General features: G+C 42.6%; 1 protein-coding gene across 1 annotated transcript in view; it reads right to left on the bottom strand.

The window, feature by feature from the left end:
* Window positions 1-1084: 1084 nt before the first annotated feature.
* The window catches only part of LOC108257282 (NACHT, LRR and PYD domains-containing protein 12), a 77215-nt gene continuing 55654 nt past the window's right edge, over window positions 1085-22645 (bottom strand). Inside the window, exons 11-16 of the mRNA XM_053675372.1 lie at window positions 15015-15188; window positions 13481-13654; window positions 13099-13272; window positions 6772-6945; window positions 2764-2919; window positions 1085-2536 (exon numbers count right to left, since the gene is read on the bottom strand). Of these exons, the coding sequence (XP_053531347.1) occupies window positions 2530-2536; window positions 2764-2919; window positions 6772-6945; window positions 13099-13272; window positions 13481-13654; window positions 15015-15188 (859 nt within the window). The 3' untranslated portion in view covers window positions 1085-2529. The remainder of the gene's footprint in view (window positions 2537-2763; window positions 2920-6771; window positions 6946-13098; window positions 13273-13480; window positions 13655-15014; window positions 15189-22645) is intronic.

Below are 22645 nucleotides of genomic sequence, written 5' to 3'. Positions count from 1 at the left end.
TTCCCATCAATACAATATAAATAAAAATGAAAGGTTTTTCTGGCTGCTTATCAGATTCAGGAAGCTATTTGAAGACATTGGTTTAAGCACTGGGAACTTGTGATTGACATTTCTCATAAATTATTTTATAGATTAGATGATTCATTGACAATCTTGTGGTGTTTGTAGTCACTTCTCAATATACTGCAGACGGAAATAGTTTTTATTGCAGTTTGTGGACTTTAGCATAGAGTACACCTCACCAAAAAAAAAAAAGTTTGTTAAATTTTACGTGTGTGAATTCATTTAGATTTCTAATTCCTTATATAGACCATTTAATGAACTTGATAGTATGGCTTTCTTTAGTATTCCTTTAGTATCTCCTTTCCAAAATAATACAAACCAACTTTACCACAGCAGTGTGACATGAGAACCATTTCTTCTTTCCTAAACACACATGGTCTATAAACACATTTTTCTTGTTCAGAAGTGTTTGAGAGATCACTCACCTTTAGTCAGCAGAAGTTGTTGTATAGAATTATGAATCCCAGTTTCTTTTTAATCTTCATGTTTTCCAGCTGCTCATTAAAGCTGGTGTTGGGGTTTCCGAAAGAGTTTCACTTTTAGAGACAGAGTTCTTTGGAGAATATTTAGAGGCAGTACAGCAACATGGACTTTGACATATAGGCATTTTAACAACCTGGGTGTTGGAAGGGTACAAGCCGGGACATCACCACAAATTGATACATAATGGTGTATGTGTACAAGTTCTGACCGTATGGTTTGTTTCTGTAGTTTTAAACCTTCATGCTCTCTTTAATATTCAGCAGCGTTCTGTCCCATTGGTTCATACCATCGCTTTAGAATTTATAGAAACAAAAATATTACATTTATTTTAAAATATCCAATATGGGCCTCTCAATTTGTCCAATGGCAGGTGTGTGTGTGTGTGTGTGTGTGTGTGTGTGTGTGTGTGTGTGTGTGTGTATACAGGGGAGCGTTTTAATATTTAGTTTTATTAAACATCACTACTCCAGAGAGAAAATAGCCCAGAACATCATTGTGGTAATTTAAATATGATTTTAAAAATGAAATGTTTGTTAGAGAAATTGAGCGGAGGAAATAAATGAAGGAAAATCATTTACAGCATTGGTAAAATATAAATGTGTTATTTTAACCAGAACAGAACATTAGGGCTAATTGTCTAATTTCATATGAGCCATTCACCACTAGGGGGCAGTCTGTTACCACAAATACATTTCATTTAACTTGGACACCTCCAAAACAGGAGGAAAAATGTTCATTTTTGGTTTCTGGTGATAAGGTTACATACAATTATGCAATTTTCTATATATTATATAAATGAAAATGAATTTAATGAAACCTACATGTATACAGATTAATTTAAAAACGTGTAAAATGCATTAATAAAATGTAACTTTTTTTAATTGAACAAAACTTAGGTCTTGCTCATGAGTTAATGTCCTATCTCTGTTAATCAGTCGGCCATTTAGCTTTGTAGCAAACATGCCACATATCAACCTGCTTTGCTCTAAATCACATATACAGTCTTTACATATACACTGTACACATTATTTGTACTGTATTCAGCAGCGCAATGCAAAAAACAAAACAAAAAAACAACAACAACAAAAGAAAACACTCATGCAGATACAGGTCAAGAGCTTCAGTTAATGTTCACATCAAGCATCAGAAAAAGGAAAAAGTGTAATCTCTGCAACTTAACCATGGCATGGATGTTAGTACCAGATGGGCCGATTTGAGAATTTCAGAAACTGCTGATCTCCTGGACTTTTCACACGCAACAGTCTCTAGAGTTTTACAGAATGTTGCTGAAAAACAAAGAAAATCCTTGAGGTGGTTGGGTTACAACAGCACAAGACCACTTAAAAGATCTGAAAACTCCAGTTAACTCGCCAGACTCGTGCTTTCCACCAAAGCTGATGAATGTTATAACAAATGAACAGTCACAGCAATTAGATATCTTCAGAATGTTACAAAACCAAAACAAAGCAGTGTTTACAGGAAAGAGAACACAGAGCAGCAATAGCATGTGGAGGCCATGGTGATTTTAGCCATGGTGATTTTAGAGTCTTCCAACCAGATGATGTGATTGAGTGGTGGGGTGGTGGAAGACATGGGCTGGAGTGTAGACCAGAGCAACTAGAACCTTAACCAGAACCTGAGTTCTGCCATGATGTCTGGATTCTGTAGGGTATAACAGTGGAATTGTGTAATAATAAAAATAAAGAATCGATCTTCAGTAAGTGATTATTCCTTATAGTAGTGCTGCAACACCACTCTGTAAAGTCCTATGATGATGAAGAATCACACCAAGCAATCACAGGTTCTTTAGATCTTAGACACACTGTCTGTGCTTACACTTTGTGGAAATGTGTTACATTTAATTCAGATTATTTCTCAGTGTGAGATAAAAAAAAAAAAATGTTCAGGAAATACCACTGTGAATCAAGCACATTTCATTAAAAATATCTTCTCTGGAAGATATTTCCATCAGATGAAAATTCTTCATAACCTGAAATTAAACAAAAAACATGTTTAATAACTTTGCTTGCTGTAATATTACATGATGTTTGTGTTGTTTAACAAGGTTGAACATGATAAAAAGTAAAGATTCAGAATGTCATAAGGACACACAAGGGTTAAACTTTTTCTTTACTAAACAAAATATCAATGTTAATGAGTCTAAATATTTGTATATTTTATTTCTGTACATGTTTATCTGAAATACTTGTAAATCACCTCAAATCCTGTAGTTTAAGATTGAAGAGCTGCTTCTTTTCTGAGTCTCTGAGATTATTCTCAGTCAGATCCAGTTTTCTCAGGTGTGAGGGGTTTGATCTCAGAGCTGAAGTCAGAGCAGCACAGCCTTCATTTGAGATATCACAATCACGCAACCTGCAAAAAGCCAATTCAGAATTCGATGGAGTAGGAATGAATAAATAAAAGACAACTTGCAAAAAGACAATGACACTCTTCACCCTCTCAATTTATACACTTTGCAGGGATTACTGCACTTTTATATCTGGAATATGCTGTGGAGTTTAAATTGTTTGTTTTGTGGTGACAGGCCAGGGGCTGGCACACAAAAAGGAAAGAGCACTCCTCCTGCGACTGCCGCTGGGGTGCTGAAGAGACAGCTCCGCTTCAGAACCCCCAATGTGGGGGGCCCTGTGGACAGATGGACACCCTCCTGCACCTCACCAAAATGATGGCTCCACCCTGACCAGTTCACCGCCACTGAGGTGGCAGAAAGAATGGCCATGGATCGGTTCCTGCTCTGCTGCCCGTAGAATGCCAAGCCATGGGAATACAAGCTCCCAGGACCCCCAAGGGGCTACTAACTGCTCTAGAACACGCCCTGCCCCTCTTGGAGTTCGGCAGGGATGGGCAGCGAACCCATAGCCCTCCTGCTGGGGGACCGCCATATCGGCCCTTCGCCAGTGCACTGCCGAAGGAAAAGAGGTCATCTGAAAGGAGGAGGCCATGCCAATGAAACTGGATTGGGGGATGCCGAAGGAGAGTCAAAACTTCAGGAGGGGGCCACTGCACACGGGACCCGCCAAAACTGGTCCAGCGAAGGAAGGAGGCCCCAGTCCGGCCGGCCTACATGGCCCGGGGGAAGGAGAATGCCCTGGCCAAAGGTGAGCCGCACACACCCGCTAATCCATTCTCGTCTGTATTTCAACAGGTGAACTGGCAGGGGAACTTCGGCCAAGAGCAGAAAGAGGATGACCACCTGAAATATTGCTGAGCCCAGTTGCATCAGATCCAGGGGGTCAACCAAAATCTGGAACACAGGCTTCCCGCCTCCTACTTTTTGTCAGGGGAGGCCTGCTATACCACCAGACCCAGCGCAGAGGGAAAAATGTGGACCTCCTGGTAGTCTCCAAGACCCGAACCCAAACACTGATGCACCTGGCCCATGCCCATCCACTCCGCGGCCACCTGGGGGCCCAAAAAACCGGGAAAACGCTGAAGGACCAATTTATCTGACCGAGGATGAATGCAGAGGTCTGGGACTTCTGTCAACTGTGCCCTCAGTGTCAACGTACCGCCCCCAGGAAGCCTCCACCAGTGCCCCTGATCCCTCTTCCCATCATAAGCATCCCCTTCGAAAGGATCGGCATGGACCTCGTAGGGCCGCTCCCCCAAGTCTGCCCGGGGCCACGAGTACATACTCATCATGGTGGACTATGCCACCCGGTACCCCAAGGCGATGCCACTATGCAAAGCCACCTCCCGCAACATTGCTAGAGAACTGGTACTCTTGTTCAGTCATGTGGGGATCCCAAAGGACATTGTGGACATTCAGGAGCATATGCGAGCCAAACAGGAAGAACAGAAAAGGGTGTACAACCATCCAACGCAGGCTTGGGATCCAACCTGGCGATCGGGTATGTCTACTAGTGCCCAGTAGCTCCTGCACATTCCTGGCTCAGTGGCAGGATCCATACACAGTCCTTGAGCAGAAAGGCACCCCGAACTACAGCCTGCAGCAGCCCGGTAACCGAGTGGAGACAAAGGTCTACCACGTGAACCTGCTGAACAAGTGGATAGAACCGGTGCCGATAATGTCGGCATTCGCAGCCCTAGGCACAGATCGCACCAAGGGTACCTTGGTAGAATTGGGGGAAGATCTTACCCCCACACAAAGACAGGAGCTAACAGAATTGGTTGGCCAATACACTGATGTGTTTTCTTTCTCCCCTTCAGGCTACACGAAACGCCCACAACGTTCCAGCGGCTGATGGACATTGTCCTGCGACCCCATCGTATGTTCGTGGCTGCCTACCTGGACAATGTGGTAATCCACTCCTGCACTTAGTCGGACCACCTATTCCACCTGGGGGAGGTTCTGAAGGAACTCAGGAAGGCTGGGCTGATGGTCAATCCCAAGAAATGCCACCTAGGGCTGACCGAGGCACAGTACCAGGGCTACCGTATTAGCTGGGGTATGCTGAAGCCACAGGCGACGAAAGTTGAGGCAGTGAAGTCCTCTCCCCGGCCCACGTTGAAAAAACAGGTACATGCCTTCTTGGGTTTGGCGGGGTATTACCGCAGGTTTGTGCCCGACTTCTCTGTAGCCTCCCCTCTCTCAGACCTTATGAAGAAGGGCCAGTCGGACTAAGTGAAATAGTCTGCGGAGGCTGAGCAGGTGTTCCAAGCCCTAAAGGAGGCTCCTAAAGGAGGTTTTGATGTAGAGGACCCAGCCTTCTACATCAGCAGGAAGCTGTCACTCTCTGAGAGAAGATATGCTGCCATGGACAGAGAGGCATTAGCAATAAAATGGGCCATCGAGGAGCTCCGTTAGTACCTGGCCGGTCGGCACTTCACGCTCAAGACGGACCACGCTCCCTTGCAGTGGATGGCCAAAGCCAAGGACACCAACGCCAGGGTAACACAATGGTTCCTTGCATTACAAGATTTCTCCTTCCAGGTCCAGCACTGGGTGGGAACCAACACGGGAACGCAGACAGCCTGTCACAACGGGTTGCACTGTGGGCCCAATGTACAGTGGCAGTAAGCTCGGAACTTGGGGGGGGGGGGGGGGGGGGGGGGGGATTACTGTGGGGACAGGCCAGTGGCTGTAGCACAAAAAGGAAAAAGCACTCCATCCCGCGACTGCTGCTGGGGTGCTGAAGAGACAGCTCCACTTCAGAACCCCCAATGTATATACAGCTGGTGAGCGCGTGGAAGCGGGGCGGAGCCGCCGAAATACACACGGCTGGCGGCCAATGAGCAGCACGTCTGCTCTCCACCATCCAGCAGCTGAGAGTATTAAAGGATGATCCTCCGCTAGCAAAGGGAGAGAGGACTCTCCCGGTGCGCTTACTAACTTGTGGTGTGTTTTTTGCAGGAAGCTCTAACGCGACCGAAGGCTCCGCCCCTTTGCTGTATCCGTGAAAAGGCTGAAAGACCAAATCCAACTCCAGGCTCTCAGAAAACCTCCACCCCTACCGCCCAATGAACGACCCCGGCACATGAGCAATTCTTCCGAGGGACCACTCCTGCACGCACACGCCATCACGAACTGTAAATAAATTCACTATGTTTAACACTTAAATGGCCTCGTGTCTGTCTGTGCTCTGCCCACTTCTGGCTAAACTCACTACAGTTTTTATTATATTTACAGCATTTGACAGATGCTGTAAGTGTGTGTGGGCGTCGCTACATGCAAATGAGCTGTGCCGGGAACGCGCTTCACACATTACAGATGATCAACATAAGCACACGAGTATGAAGAAAATCAGCCTTTCTGTCAGAAATGTTTAGTTCGTTCAGCTTACACAAACATTTGCACACAACTGTAGTAAAATATTGATAAATATGGCCCAATGTGTGTGTGTGTGTGTGTGTGTGTGTGTGTGTGTGTGTGTGTGTGTGATTTAATTTAATGAAATTTAGAAGAACAATCATGGCCGAGTTTCCTAAAAGCATTGCAAAGTTAAGATCATTGTAATTGGGAGAGAGAGTGTTCAAAATGATGCTCGCTCTACCATTAAATGATGATGTTTTTGCTGTGATGCTTTTGGGAAACTCGGCCCTGATCTGCTTACACTACTACAAACACTGAATACATAAATACTGTGATCAGATCAGGAAAAAACCTCAATGTGGACTTACATGAAATGATTTTCCTCCTCAGGATATTTGATACTGAACTTAAAACCTCTTCTTCAGTCTCACTATTAGAGAATGTGTCTTACTGAGGAGCAGGTCATGTGACTCTCAGAGAGATGACCTTACCTCAGTGTCTCCAATTTACAGTGAGGATTCTCCAGTACAGCAGAGAGACACTTCACTCCTGAGTCTCTGAGTTTATTCCTAGACAGATCCAGTTTTCTCAGGTGGGAGGGGTTTGATCTTAGAGCTGAAGTCAGAGCAGCACAGCCTTCATCTGAGATATCACAATGACTTAACCTGCCGAGAGACAATGACACACTCTTCACTCTCTCAGTTCAGGACACACAGATCAGTTCAGCGGGAACTTTTTCATCAAAGAGTCTCTGCAGTCTTTATTCTCTATGAAAAGATGAAACATTTTGCACTCGAGTCTCCTTCAGTGAACAGTGGGTAAGTTCAGCAAAATAGACTTCTTGTGAAAACTGTAATGAGCTTCCTGTTACACAATTGCATTATTTGACCATGTAGTACACAGTTGGAGAAGGGACTTATTTATAGTCACACTGTCTGTTGCACCCGGATGAGAACCCTTTTGAGGCTGGTTCCTCTCAAAGTTTTTTTCCTCATATCATCTCAGGGAGTTTTATCTCACAACTGTTATCTTTGGCTTGCTCATTATGAATACATTTATACATTTAACATCTATATCCTGAATTTATATATTTCTGTAAAGCTGCTTTGTGACAATGTCAACTATTAAAAGTGATAAAACTGTTTTAAAACAGTTTTACAAATAAAATTGAAATGAAAACCATTAAGAAAATGTCTGGGTTACGCATGTAACCCTGTTCCCTGAGAAGGGAATGAGACATTGCGTTAGCTGAACGCTGTGGGAAGCACACTCGTGCGTGACCGGTATCTGAAGCTTGTGTAAAATCATGCCTATTTATAGGCCTTCTGTCACCAGGTGATGTGACAATTAAGGGCGTTGCGCAATATATAAACGAACCTGTGAACCGTGCCATCAGCATCTATTATCTGAAGAGAAGACGCAATTCACAGGCATGCCCCAGTATGACAAAGCTACATAACGTCTTGTTCCCTTCTGTGGCAACAGGGTTAAATGCATAACCCAGAAGTTCCCTTTCAAAGGAACTCCACATTGCGTTAACTGAATGCTGTAGGAAAGAGAATACCCACTCTGTCATACTGAGGGTACGGCCTGTTCAAAAAGATCCAAGCCTGAGTGTAACTGCAAGACATTCGAGCCCGGGCCGGAATGTATATCCAGGCTGTAAAATCGAATGAACGTGTGCGGCGTAGACCACCCCACCACAGCAGACACATCCTGTAAGGATACCCTTTTGGGAAAAGCCTTTGAGGAGGTGACCCCCCCTAGAGGAATGAGCCATTATGCCCAGATGCGTAGCGAGAACGCGTGCCTCACAAGCGATAGAGATTGCTTCCACTATCCAAATAGAGATGCGCTGCTTTGACATAGCATCACCTCTACTGTCACCAACAAAGCCGACCAGCAGCTGCTCTGACTTACGAAACTGGCCGGAGCAGTGGATATAAGTACAGAGAGCCCTTACTGGGCACATTCGGTGCAATTTCTCTTTTTCAGTATGAGGAGCAGAGAAGGGCAGAAAGTCTGCAACACCACAGGCTGGGCAGCAGATGTAGGCACTTTAGGAATATAATCCGGCCTAGGATACAGGAAGACCTTGGCTAATCCAGGGGTAAAGTCAAGGCAGGAAGGGGCAACAAAGAGCTTGTAGATCTCCTACTGGCTTGAGAATGTCAGGGCCAGCAGAAGAGCTACCTTTAGAGTCAGAAGAATCACAGAGGCTGACTCTAAGGGCTCAAATGCATCACCTGACAGACCTTCCAGGACCACAGAAAGGTATAAACCTCTAAGTTAGAAGATGTTGTCCCACAGAGGCTCCATCAATAGGGGCGTGGCTGGCCGAAATTGTGGCCACATAGACCCTGATTTTAGGAGGAGCCAAAACTGCTGAGAAATGTCTTTGTAAGAACTCCAGGAATGTAGCTATGGCATAGTTCGCTGGGTCTAGCTGACGTTCCTCACACCATGAGACAAAAAGTTGCCACTTAAGTGCATACAATTTCATTGTGGGTGGTGTTCTAGCATTCAACATGGTCTCTACATCCTCAGTTGTGAGACCAGAATCTATGATCTGGTGCCCCTCAGGGGCCAGACCCACAGTTTCCATAGTTCTGGCCGAGGGTGATAAATCAGCCCTCCTGCTTGAGACAGTAGATCCCTGAGGATGGGAATTTCTGAAGGCGTGCCGTCCAGCAGGAATATTGTCTCTGAGAAGCATATTCGAGCTGGCCAATAAGGTGCTATTAGCAGCAGACATAGACTATCTTGGTGAACTCTAGATAGAACTTGTGGGAGCAGAGCGATTGGGGGAAAGCATATAGATGTGACCTCGGCCACATGTGCACCATGGTGTCCAGCTCCAATGGTGTGGGAGGAGTGAGGCCGAATCACAGCGGGCAGTGCGTCATCTCCTCGGAGGTGAAAACATCCACTTCCGCTTGGCCAAACATCCATCATGTGGACTCCAATCCCTGGGCCTCAACCCGTGGCTCAACAGGATGTCTGCCCCCACATTCCAGTTGCCCAGAACACACATTAACCTCACTGACAAAAACTTTCCCTCTGCCCAGAGAAGAATTAGTTGTGCCTGACTGAACAGGGGGCGCAAACATAATCCTCCCTGGAGGTCAATATATGAGACCACTGCTGTATTGTCAGGCACAACTAACACATGGTGTCCTCTCAATTGAGGAAGAAAGAATTTCAGTGCTAGAAATATGGCCCACATTTCTAGGCAATTTATACACCACTCCAGATGAGGGCTGCTCCAGAGACCAGTACCTGGACAGTTGTGGAAGACAGCGCCCCAGCCATTGAGGGAGGTGTCTGTCATTACCGTCTTAAGATAAGTAGACACCCCTAGAGTGTGACCCGAGGCTAGAAACTGGGGACACTTCTAAATTTTCAGAGCACGTAGGTGTCGCCGCGTGACACTGATTACTCTCAGAGGTTTCATGTCAGACGAAACCCCCAGCATTTCAGCCACCATTGAAATGGTCACCTGTGCAGTAGGCCCAACGGTATGATGTTGGCTGCTACTGCCATAAGCTCCAATAGTCTCTTGTAGAGACTGGAGGGGATGCCAAGATCCAGCTTTATCTTGCTCAATGTTGATAGGATTGACCCTACGCATGTTGTGGATAGAAATGCCCACATAGTAGTAGAATCCTTATAACCCCTATAAAAGTTGTAAACTGCACTGGAGAAAGCATACTTTTATGAGGTTCAACCTGAGCCCCAAGGTCTTCAGTGGGTGAGAACAACATCTTGATGTTGAACCTCCAGTTTCCTGGATCATGCTAGAATTAACCAGTCATCCAGGTAGTTTAGTACACAGATGCTCTGGAGTCACAATGGAGAAGAAATGACATCCATGCACTTTGTGAACATTCAAGGGGAATCTGTGGAATAATAAGTTTGGGCGTCAACATCTTGAACCTGTATGTCTGAAGAGTACAGTCCAGATGACGCAGATCTAAACTTGGCCGCATACTCTCCTCTTTTCTGCAGACCAGGAAATAATGGCTGTAAAATCCTCCCTCCCTCAAGGAACGGGGTACATGTTCTATGGCCCCTCTGTCCAAAAGGGATCTTAGTTCCTGCGCTAATGTTGGGCTCTGCTATGTGCTGACTACTGTGGTGAGAAACCTCTGAATCGGGGGGTGGTCGAGCTCTGAACTGGACCTGGTAACTCTTTTCTATATTAGACAGAACCCATGGAGACACATTTGGCAGTAGTTTCCACACTGCAAGACGATCTTTTAGTGACATTAACTTTTCCACATTCTATTGGAGGGAAAGCATAAGATTTTCGCTGCCCAGTGACAGCTCGCTGACCAGAGAACACTGAAAACTTGGGACAGCCTTGGCTAGGGAAGGCCCTACAGTTGTATTGGGGGCTAACTGCCCTAACAACCTCATGTCCCTTGATACGTCCCTCCATGGCCCCTCAGGAGCGCTCCTCTTTGTTTGCTTGGCCTTTATGACCATTCTCAGATCAGGCCTAGTAGCAGGCCATGATTGTGACCACTCAGATCCCCTGGCTGTCTGGAGGCGGGCTGCCAAACTCACCTTTTGTGCCTCCCTCGCACTAGCGCTGGCGTTGACACAACAGGGAAGGATCTGACTGAATGCCGCCGTATGTTGAGCACACGCAGCAGGTCTCCTTGGTAGGCCTGCAACACTGCCAGTGTCTGCATTGACTCACAAGCAAGACTACTACTGCATAGGCCTTGCCCACCAATGTCATGATGGCTTTACATGGCTCGGATGGCAAAGCCAGTCCCCCTAAATTACCTGCCATCGATGGAGAGCGGTAGCTCTAAATAGCCATGCTGTTCATTCCCCACGATGGCCTAATAATCCAACATTGTGGGGTTATAAATACGGCTTATGCATGGTTTTCCCCAGAAGCGTGATATTTTGTCATGGACTTCTGGGGAAAAAAAAGGGGAGTTTTCTGCAGTGTGAGGGATTTACTTTCACTGGGGAGAAAAAAGCTCATCCAGCCTTAGTGATCACTTCAAGCAGCTCTTTATATAATGCTCGCAGTTTTTAGCACATCCTTCTGGCTCCTCAGAGAGCCAGAGAGAAAATGTCTATATATTTTATTTGATTTTTTTTTGTGTGTGTGTGCTTTTTTTTTTTAAGGGACAGAAAAGAAATGTAAATGTACTTATTTATTTATTTTGAAAAGATAGAGAGGAAATGAAGAGTCTTTTGCGAGTGTTATCTATCACGGGACACGCTTAATTGTCACATCACCTGATCACGGCAGGCCTATAAATAGGCATGATGTTACACAAGTTTCAGTTAACGGTCACGCACGAATGTGCTTCCCATAGCATTCAGCTAACACAACATAGAGTTCCCTTTGAAAGGGAACACCAATAATCCCCCAAAGCAGCACTGAATCAGTGAAGACTGTAATGTCAGACAGTGAAAGGCCAGAGTGCAGTACAGGTGCTACAGGAGAACAGCTCACACACATTGAGGAGTGTGAGATCTCCTCAGATGAGGCGAGTTACTCTGACTGCTCAGGTGTGTCAGAAACACAGCCAGATGACATGTAATCAATCACACAGATCAACCAGGTTCTAGAACAGTCTAAAGAAAAAAAGGATTGTTTCACTGTTGAGTTACTTCCCTGATGAGTCCAAGTTGGTGAAGTCAACACAACACGTCACCAAAAAAGAGAACCTGAAGGTGTTGTCACCTAGAAGAAGATTTCCACTCAGGAAATGGACATCAGCGGTACGAAAGACTCTTCTAAGTTAGTTGTGGACAGGATCTATCTGGCACTCTTTCTGCTTTTCTGGACTTTTCCCTGTCTTCTCTGTTTCCACACATGAGACTGGATTGAAAACTCAGTGTCATGGACATCGAGAGACTGGACATGTCAGTGTGGAGTCAGTATACTCCTGCATCCTGAGCAAACACTGGACAAATACTTGGACTTATAAACTCGATCTACTACAACTTGGATATCTGATCTTGAGTTCCAGACTTTCTATTTTCATGGACATGTAAAGGTGTTCTGAGTGTGGACTTTCTACTTACATGGACTTTCAAATGAGAACAGACTGCATAGGGTTCAGGGGTTTGGGGCGGGGGTTGAATGGTGGTGTTTAGAAATATGTAAATATGTTAGACTAATGCATTAAAGACATCTTTAAAAATCTGGGCTCACAACAAAACGTTTATTTGCATCATGTACAATCCAATATTATGTACCAAATGCTATGTGTTCGCAAATGTTATTCTGTAATGCTATAGAACTTTTCAAACCACAATGAAGTGAAAATGACAAAACCTTAGCTCTTACAACTGTAACCTATTCCTGAGCTTTTCATCACCAGACTTCTGAAATTATATATCTCATTAATGAAGGATTATGTTACTTCTTAAATATCTACATATGAATACATGACAAGTGTGTGTGTGTAAGAGAGAACACACTACATAAAGTTCACACCCCATGATGAACAATGAATGCAGTACAAAGGAGTAAATGTTCTCTGTCTTTAGAACCATCACCTATTTCAAAGCTTATTTTCAGCTTCCTTTATTACTGAGAAAGCTGCAGGAGAAAGTCGTCATGATTATTTTTAATGCCGTGACTAAAACTGTTCATCAGAAATGCTCTCTTCAGTTCCAGTTCTGAGACAAGCAAAGTTCAGTAACATCAACTATATGCAGAAAACACAACTAATATTGTGATCAGATAATTAGGAATCAGATTAATCAGTGTGCACTGAAACTATTAGAGAATGTGTTTTACTGAGGAGCAGGTCATGTGACTCTCAGAGAGATGATCTTACTTCAGTGTCTCCAGTTTACAGCGAGGATTCTCTAGTCCAGCAGAGAGACGCTTCACTCCCAAGTCTCTGAGTTCATTCCAAGACAGATCCAGTTCTCTCAGGTGTGAGGGGTTTGATCTCAGAGCTGAAGTCAGAGCAGCACAGCCTTCATCTGAGATATCACAACCACACAACCTGCAGAGAGACAATGACACACTCTTCACTCTTTCAGGTCAGGACACACAGATCAGTTCAGCAGGAACTATTTCATCAAAGAGTCACTGCAGTCTTTAATCACTATGAAATGCAGAATCTTAGACATGAATTGTATGAGAGCAATAACTAAATAAGAATGTGTCTTACTGAGGAGCAGGCCATGTGACTCTCAGAGAGATGATCTCACCTCAGTGTCTCCAGTTTACAGTGAGGATTCTCCAGTACAGCTGAGAGACGCTTCACTCCCGAGTCTCTGAGTTCATTCCAGGACAGATCCAGTTCTCTCAGGTGTGAGGGGTTTGATCTCAGAGCTGAAGTCAGAGCAGCACAGCCTTCATCTGAGATATCACAACTACACAACCTGCAGAGAGACAATGACACACTCTTCACTCTTTCAGTTCAGATCACACAGATCAGTTCAGCAGGAACTTTTTCAACAAAGAGTCACTACAAAAAGTCTTTTGTTGACTTGGTAGTCTGTTTTGGATCATTGTCTTGCTGCACGATGAGGTTCCTCACAAGGCTTCATTCATTCTGCTGCTACCATCATGAATTACATCATCAATTAAGATAAGTGAGCCTGTTCAGGAAGCAGCCATGCGAGCCATGACACTACCTCCACCATGTTTCACAGATGAATTTGTATGTTTTGGATAATAAGCAGATTCTTTCTTTCTCCACACTTTGGCCTTTCCATCACTTTATCGGAGGTTCATCTTGGATCCAGAACTTTTCTGGATCATCTCTGTATTTATTTGTGAATTCCAATCTAGCTTTCTGATTGTTACTGCTGATAAGTGATTTGCACATTGTGGTATGGCCTCTAGATCTATGCTCGAAGTCTTCTTCAAACGGTGGATTGTGATATCTACACCCTGCCCTGTGGAGGTTGTTGGTGATGTCACTGACTGTTGTTTTTGGGTTTTCCTTCACAGCTCTCACAATGTTTCTGTCAGCCATTGTTATTTTCCTTGGCCAACCCATTCGGTGTCTGTTGCTCATTACATCAGTATTTTCTTTCTTTTTCAGGACATTCCAAATTGTTGCACTGGCTCTGCCCAATGTTTGTGAGGTGCTTCTGATTAATTTTCGCTCTTTTCTCAGCTTCAAAATGGCTCGCTTTTCTCCCATAGACAGTTCTTTGTTCTTCATGTTGCCTTATACATTTTAACAACAAGTGCAGTCTTCACAGGTGAAACTGAAGGCTAAAACCACGAGTAGATGTTCAGAACTATTTATTGTTTAAACTATCAATCTAACAGGACACACCTGGGTAACAAGAAACACCTGTCAGTCACATGTTCCAGTGTTTTTCTCGCCTAAAAATTGGGTGGTCTGATATAAAATGTGCTATGTTCTCTGACATTTAACACATCTACATATAAATACCAGGAAATTAAAACTGAAATTCGAAACTCTCTTCTCATATTAAACTTTTAATCTCAAACCAAAATGTCTTCAGTCTACAGAAAAAACAAATGAATTGACCATGCTGTTCCAGTAGGTTTGGGGGAATTGCATGTAAATATGTTGCATTATAGGCATCTTACAAGTCAAAGTAATCCTCTCTCTCTTTCAAGGAAAACAAAATGTTGCTGACAAAAAGACATTTGTTTTATGTCATGTACAATCCAAAATTATGTAGAAAATGCTAAATGTGTAAATGCTATATGTCTCTTACTGAGGAGCAGGTCATGTGACTCTCAGAGAGCTGATCTCACCTCAGTTTCTCCAGTTTACAGTGAGGATTCTCCAGTACAGCAGAGAGACGCTTCACTCCTGAGTCTCTGAGTTTATTCCCAGTCAGATCCAGTTCTCTCAGGTGTGAGGGGTTTGATCTCAGAGCTGAATTCAGAGCAGCACAGCCTTCATCTGAGATATCACAATCACACAACCTGCAGAGAGACAATGACACACTCTTCACTCTCTCATGTCAGGACACACAGATAGGTTCAGCAGGAACTTTTTCATAAAAGAGTCACTGCAGTCATTAAATCTCTATGAAATACAGAATCTTAAACATGAATGATATGAGCAATAACTAAATAACAAACAAAGAGGGTGAGTATGTGTGTTAGTCTATGTATATGTCTTCAGAGGGACCAAATATAGTCATATTTTGAGGAAAATGTGACAGTTTTTACCTTCAGGACATTTAGCTGGTCCCAGTGAGGATTTATTTTTACAGAAACTGCAGTTTAAGGTTTGGCCGTATGTTGTTAAATTGTGATTTTTATCTTAATGCTGTTTTAAAGCAGGATGTCGAAATGCCAGGATGTTACCTGACTTGTGTAATCTCACAGCTGTTGCTTGTTACAATTCACCCTTTTGTTGAAGACATTTCCCCCACTGGCTGAGACCAATCAACATCCAGCACTGAATCTCCAACCTGTTTACTTCACACCAAAATACTTTCTTCTGTACCCAATATAACAACTTGCTTTCAGATGGGATGACAGAGATGGTGCAGACGTGAGGATAACACTCTGTTCTCTGTCTCTCCGACGGTGGTGTAGTGTTGCAAATAAACCATATTTTCCATAAAGTGACATGTTGCTGATCTTTACTGCAGAGTTCCTGAATAATCTCTGCAGCAAGATTTTGTGTGTGTGTGTGTGTGTGTGTGTGTGTGTGTGTGTGTGTGTGTGTGTGTGTGTGAGAGAGAGAGAGAGAGAGAGAGAGAGAGAGAGAGAGAGAGAGAAAGAAAGAAAGAGAGAGAGAGGAGAAATACTCTACATAAAGTTCATACCCCATGATGAACAATGAATGCAGTACAAAGGTAAATGTTATTTGTCTTTAGAACCATCACCTATTTCAAAGCTTATTTTCAGCTTCCTTTATTACTGACAAAGCTGCAGGAGAAAGTCGTCATGATTATTTTTAATGCCGTGACTAAAACTGTTCATCAGAAATACTCTCTTCAGTTCCAGTTCTGAGACAAGCAAAGATCAGTAACATCAACTATATGTAGAAAACACAACTAATATTGTGATCAGATAATTAGGAATCAGATTAATCAGTGTGCACTGAAACTATTAGAGAATGTGTCTTATGATCTTACCTCAGTGTCTCCAGTTTACAGTGAGGATTCTCCAGTACAGCAGAGAGATGCTTCACTCCTGAGTCTGTGAGTTTATTCTTAGACAGATCCAGTTCTCTCAGATTGGACGATTCAGAGCTGAGCACTGAGGCTAAAGCTGCATAACTTTTCTCATTTAGGCCACAATTATTAAACCTGAAGGAAAGAACAAAATACATGATGCAATAACAGTGTATATTAATAAACAAGTTCTCAAACACTTTTTATATGAAATGTAGAAACATGCTATACATGTGCTGCAACATGCTGCATCATTTACTGTGTAATGTGTGTTTACTGAATGTAGATTAGAGACATTTATACCACAGTACCCTTGGTTCTGGATTCTGATTGGTCAGAAGGTGTTGATTAATTTTCTATAACAGCAGCTCTGACAGCAGTGCAGCTACAATCACAGCTTTATATTAATGCACTCTAATACATTATTGTTTCTATAGTAACAGCTCATTCACAGGGACTTGTTTCATGGAGTTATATTAACATTAACAGAGGAAAAACAACTGGTGCAGCTCCAATATAAGTGATAACAGGAATTTGTTTGCTAGACAAATGACTTTGGTGTAAGAGGAATAATACACTTTGCTGTTTTAGGAAAATAATCAATTACAGATTATTACAGTAGCTCTGCTTCATGTTGGTCTGCATCACAGCACCCTTTTCCATTATTTTCCTATAATATGCTTTATTCTATATTAAAAATACACTATATGGGCAAAGGTATTTAGACCCCTGATCATCACACCCATATGTGGTTCTTCCCCAAACTGTTCCCACAAAGTCTGAAGCACACAATTTTTTAGAATGTCTTCGTACACTGTAGCATTACAATTTCCCTTCACTGGAACTAAGAGGCCCAAACACTGTTCCAGCATGACAATGCCCCTGTGCACAAAGCGACCTCCATGAAGACATGATGTGTCTGGAGTGGAAGAACTCGAGTGTCCTGCACAGAGCCCTGACCTCAACCCACTGAACACCAACTGCACCCCAGGCCTCCTCGCCCGAAATCAGTGCCTGACCTCACTAATGCTCTTGTGGCTGAATGAACACAAATCCCCACAGCCACGCCCTAAATCTAGTGTAATGCCTTCGCAGATGAGTGGAGCTTATTATAACAGCAAAGGGGAATAAATGTGGAATGGGATGTTCAACAAGCACACATGGGTGTGGTGGTCAGGGGTGCACATACTTTTGGCCATACAGCGTACAACTCTTATGATATCTTATGAGGTCTGACAATGTTCTTGTATCTTGCATGTATGCTGTAAGAATACTGTAACAGTGTAACAGTTATATTCAGCATTACTTACTGAGCTTTTCTGGATGCTGCAACCACAGGCAGGAGCTTCAGAAGAACCTTGTCTGATGTACAGTGTTTGTTGGTATATTTATTAAGGACAAACACATCCTGTTCCTGCATTGATGTCAGTAACACAAACACCACAGCTGACCACTGAGAAGAAGAAAGTTCGCTTTGTTGTAAATTTCCAGATTGCAGGTAGTGTTGGACTTCCTCAACTAGAGAATGATCATCCAGTTCATACAGACAGTGGAACAGATTGATGGATTTCTCTGGTGAGGGATTCTCTCTGATCTTCTTCTTGATGTAATGAACCGTTTCCTGGTTACTGTGGGAGCTACTTCCTGTCTGTGTCACTATGGTTTGTAAGAGGATCTGATTGGACTCCAGTGAGAGACCCAGAAGAAAGCGAAGGAAAAGATCCAGATGTCCATGTTCATTCTGTAAAGCCTGATCTACAGCACTCTTGTGGACATCTGAGATGGTAATCTGTCTTAACTTCATCAACATTTTAGACAACAGACTCGGCTGAAGAACATTTCTCTTTTCATTCATGAATGTCAGGTGCACATATAGAGCTGCGAGGTGTTCCTGAATGCTCAGATGAACAAAGCAGTACACTTTACTCTGGTGAAGCTTAAACTCCTCTGTGAAGATCTGTGTACACACACCTGAATACACTGATGCTTCTGTCACATCGATGCCACACTCCATCAGGTCTTCCTCATAGAAGATCAGGTTGCCTTTCATCAGCTGCTGAAAAGCCAGTTTACCCAGTTTCAGAACCATTTCTGTATCTGTCTCTCTGCTCTTTGTGTACTTTTTCTTTATGACGTTTGTCTGAATGATGAGGAAGTGTGTGTACATTTGAGTCAGAGTCTTGGGGATCTCTCCACTCTCTGCTTCACCCAACATTCTCTCTAGAACAGTGGCTGAAATCCAGCAGAAGACTGGGATGTGGCACATGATGTAGAGGCTTCTTAATGACTTCAGGTGTGTGATGATTCTGTTGCTCAGGCTCTGATCACTGATCCTCTTTCTGAAATATTCCTCCTTCTGTGGGTCATTGAACCCTCGTACCTCTGTGAGTCGATGGACACACTCAGAGGGGATTTGATCAGCTGCTGCTGGTCGGGAGGTGATCCAGATGAGAGCAGAGGGAAGCAGATTCCCTTTGATCAGGTTTATCAGCAGCACATGCACTGATGCTGATTCAGTTACATCACACAACCTCACTGTGTTCTGGAAATCCAGAGGGAAACGACACTCATCCAAACCATCAAAAATGAACAGAACTTTGTCCAAGCTGGAAATGTTTGTTTCTTTTATCTCCATAAAAAAGAAATGAAGAAGCTCCATCAGACTCAGGTTTCGATCCTTCATTAAATTGAGCTCTCTGAAAGGAAGTGGAAATATGAGATGAACATCCTGATTTGTTTTCCCTTCAGCCCAGTCTAGAATGAATTTCTGCACAGAGACTGTTTTTCCAATTCCAGCGACTCCCTTTGTCAGAACGCTCCTGATGGGTTTGTCTTCTTCAGATAAGGGCTTAAAGATCTTATTGTATTTGATTGGTGTTTCCTCTGTTGCTGCTCTCCTGGATGCTGCCTCGATCTGTCTCACCTCATGTTCATTATTGACTTTTTCACTGTCTCCTTCTGTGATGTAGAGCTCTGAGTAGATCTCACTGAGAAGTGTTGGGTTTCTCTCGTTTGTTATCACCTCATTTACATGCTGAAAATTCTTTAGCAGATTTAATTTGCATTTCTTATGAACTTCAGTTCCAGCAGTTAAAGATTCACACCTGTGATATGGGATTTGTAGGCACAAAATATGGTCATGTGAGACCTCGTACATTAACTTTTATTTTTAGTCAAATCTCTGCTTTAGGGTATAGGTAAGCTAATAAATCTGTAGAAATACTCAGATAGTAGATGATTTTAGTGAACCTTATTTTACCAACATGCAACTGCTATGATCATGTTGTTGGTTGTGAGCTTACCCTGCATCTGTGAAGATCTTCTGCTCCTTCCTGTCTTCTGCCCCCTGTAGGACACTGTGGGGAAACCCAAAATTAAGTGCTGTGCACTTTATGTCATACTTTTCAAATGCATGACTCCCTGTCTCAACCTAGCCTCACAGCACACACCTAGCACCTTGTCTCAGCTGAATACTTATACCTGCATCTCATTCCCAGCTCATTTAGGATACAAATATATATACACCTTCATTCTCACCTTTACTGTGCAGAATTGTACCTTCCATGTGATGTGACAACATTCAGAAACTGTATATCCTCTCACTGTCATGATTGTGTTAGTTTGTATTGAATTATTGTTGTTAACACTTTTTATTTAGCATTTTTGTTAGTGTGTAGAGTTCTGTTAGTGTTCCGCACTTTTTAGTATTAGCATTTATTGTTGTGGTTGTCTATTTTGTAGTTGTATTTTACCATTCACCTGTGTGTTCAATAAACCCTTGTTCGAGTGTCTTTCAGTGTCTTGGAGTTCAATCTGTTCTAGTTTTGTCCAAATCTAAAATATTGTCTGAACATCAATTTCAATTTATTAAAAATGAAAAGAAAACAGATGTTCCTGGAAACTAATTGACATGAACAATCTTGCCATTGATAATTATTCAGCAAATATATAGCAAATATTTAGATTTTAAAACAATGGGCTTTTTTTAATCTATTGGCTGTCTGTCCAAGCAACACAATCTAATCTAAGTTCAGTGCTGGGGTCAAACACATGCAGATGAAAATAAAACAAAGCAATCGATATGCAAACAGACAGCTTTGAAAATATGAGACAATAGATCAGAATTTCAGCTTTCGTTTATTGATATTTACATTTAGATTTGTTAGCCAACTCAGAACATGGCACCTTTGGTAGCAGACCACCCAAATTTAGGTGAGAAAAAGTATTGGAAGAGATGCAACAGTTTGGTGATGTCAGTGGGTCACTGGGTTGATATGAATCCATATATTCAGTGTTATTTCATTTAAATTACTTTAACACTATCTGTTAAAATATTTTTGCTCACCTAAAAATTGGTTGGTCTGTCACCAAAGGTGCCATGTTCTACTTTGTTTAACACATCCATATGTAAATATCAGGAAATGAAAGCTGATATTCTATCTCATTCATTTTTTTGCCTTCAGTGTATAACAAAAACAAAACAAAAACTGACCTTGCCATTCCAATACTTTCAGAGGGGACTGTACTGTCTGATGCCTTTCTCCAACTTACTAAAAGGAGCTTTGCAAGTGTTAATCATTGATGCTACTTTTTGAGAGCTTCTGCAGACACTGGGTGTAAAATAGTGCATTGCTATTATAGTGGATTAGCCGGAAGCAGAAATGCAGTTTTGATTATAATGAGGAAGTTTTCCAATCAGATAAAGAATATTGAATCACACCTTTAAGTTTCATTTGATCTTTTTATCTATTTGAGTTAATATGCACAACAACACAGACATAACCATCAGTCTGTGTTTCCTACACCTCTCACTTCTTGTTGGAAGGATATCTTGTACCTCAATCTATAGGCTTTTCCTCTGCAATGGCTTAACTGTGTTACCTGTTTGCAGATGAGTGCCCTTCATCTTTGAATTTAAAAGGATGATCCCTAGACATTTCACTCTTCATGGAGACACTGCTGAATACTGGCGAGCCTGGTCTCTTTATCTGGGTTAGACTGCACAACAACACAGACATAAAGATCACTGTGTGCTCCTACCCCTTTAGCAGGTGGGGGCATGTTTAGCACAGGTCTACACTGAAGGGCAGTAATCAAAGTCTATACTATTGTTTTTATATTTAACATATTCTAAAATCTCTGTGATTAGAATTGGATTTTTCTAGGGAAAAGGTAATAACATTATGCTGATTATAATAAAAGTTTTTTTTTTTTTTTTTAAATGAATGTATTCCTTTTTTTAATCACATTTTAATGCATACCATCTGCTGTGATGAGAAACACTATTAGTGTGAAAATGTTGAGCAGTAGTGTATTATGGGCCATTTCAGTATTATTTTTTTCAAGTTCATGTGGGCCTTCTGATTAGCTTAAGATTTTGGACTATTAAGTTGTGTAATCATGCCTTTGGAGTAGTGGGTGTGGTGTGGGTTTGGGGGTTTAGGGTGGCTGATGGGGTCAATTGCAGTCTGAATGGCTCCATGTCTTGTGCTGGGGTTTTTTTCCTAGCAGGTGGGGGTGTGTTTTAGCATTGTTGTACTCTGGGAAGGAGATGTTTGGGAATGTACTAGTACTAGAGGGCTAATACTTGAGTGTTGCTACAGTCGATTCAAAGTAGTTTATAAACATTAGAAATGCTGCCTATCACTTTGGACTGGAGAGCTGAATGTTGTGCAGGCTTTTCCTCTGCAATGGCTTAACTGTGTTACCTGTGTCCAGATGAGTGCGCTTCATCTTTGAATTTAAAAGGATGATCCATAGACGCATCACTCTTCATGGAGACACTGCTGAATACTGGCGAGCCTGGTCTCTTTATCTGGGTTAAACTGCACAACAACACAGACATAAAGATCAGTGTGTGCTCCTACCCCTCTAGCAGGTTTAGTATGTTCAGGGTCTACACTGACGGGCAATAATCAAAGTCTACACTTTGTTATTTCTACTAGTAAGAAATAAAAAATATTGACTGTTGCACTTTTTGGTTTACTACAAATGTACAGATGTACAAATAGCAGTTGCTGACTTTTTCTCTCATCAAAGGTGAGGTTCTAGCAAGTGGGGGTGTGTTTTAGCATGGGTCTGAGGCAGTTAGGTTCCCACTCGCAAACTCCATGCTCTGTATGCTATGACCTCTGGTGCTGCCGCTTAATGTGTACGTATAGGTAGAACTCATAATGAATATTAAACTGAAATATCACAATATGAAGAGCAAATTCTTTCAACACTTACTATTTCCAGAAGTTCTGCAAATGT

Source organism: Ictalurus punctatus, chromosome 24, assembly GCF_001660625.3.
Source record: "Ictalurus punctatus breed USDA103 chromosome 24, Coco_2.0, whole genome shotgun sequence".
NCBI classification, from domain to species: Eukaryota; Metazoa; Chordata; class Actinopteri; order Siluriformes; family Ictaluridae; genus Ictalurus; species Ictalurus punctatus.
Note: the sequence above shows the minus strand (reverse complement) of the source record. Positions and strands in the feature narration are given on the sequence as shown.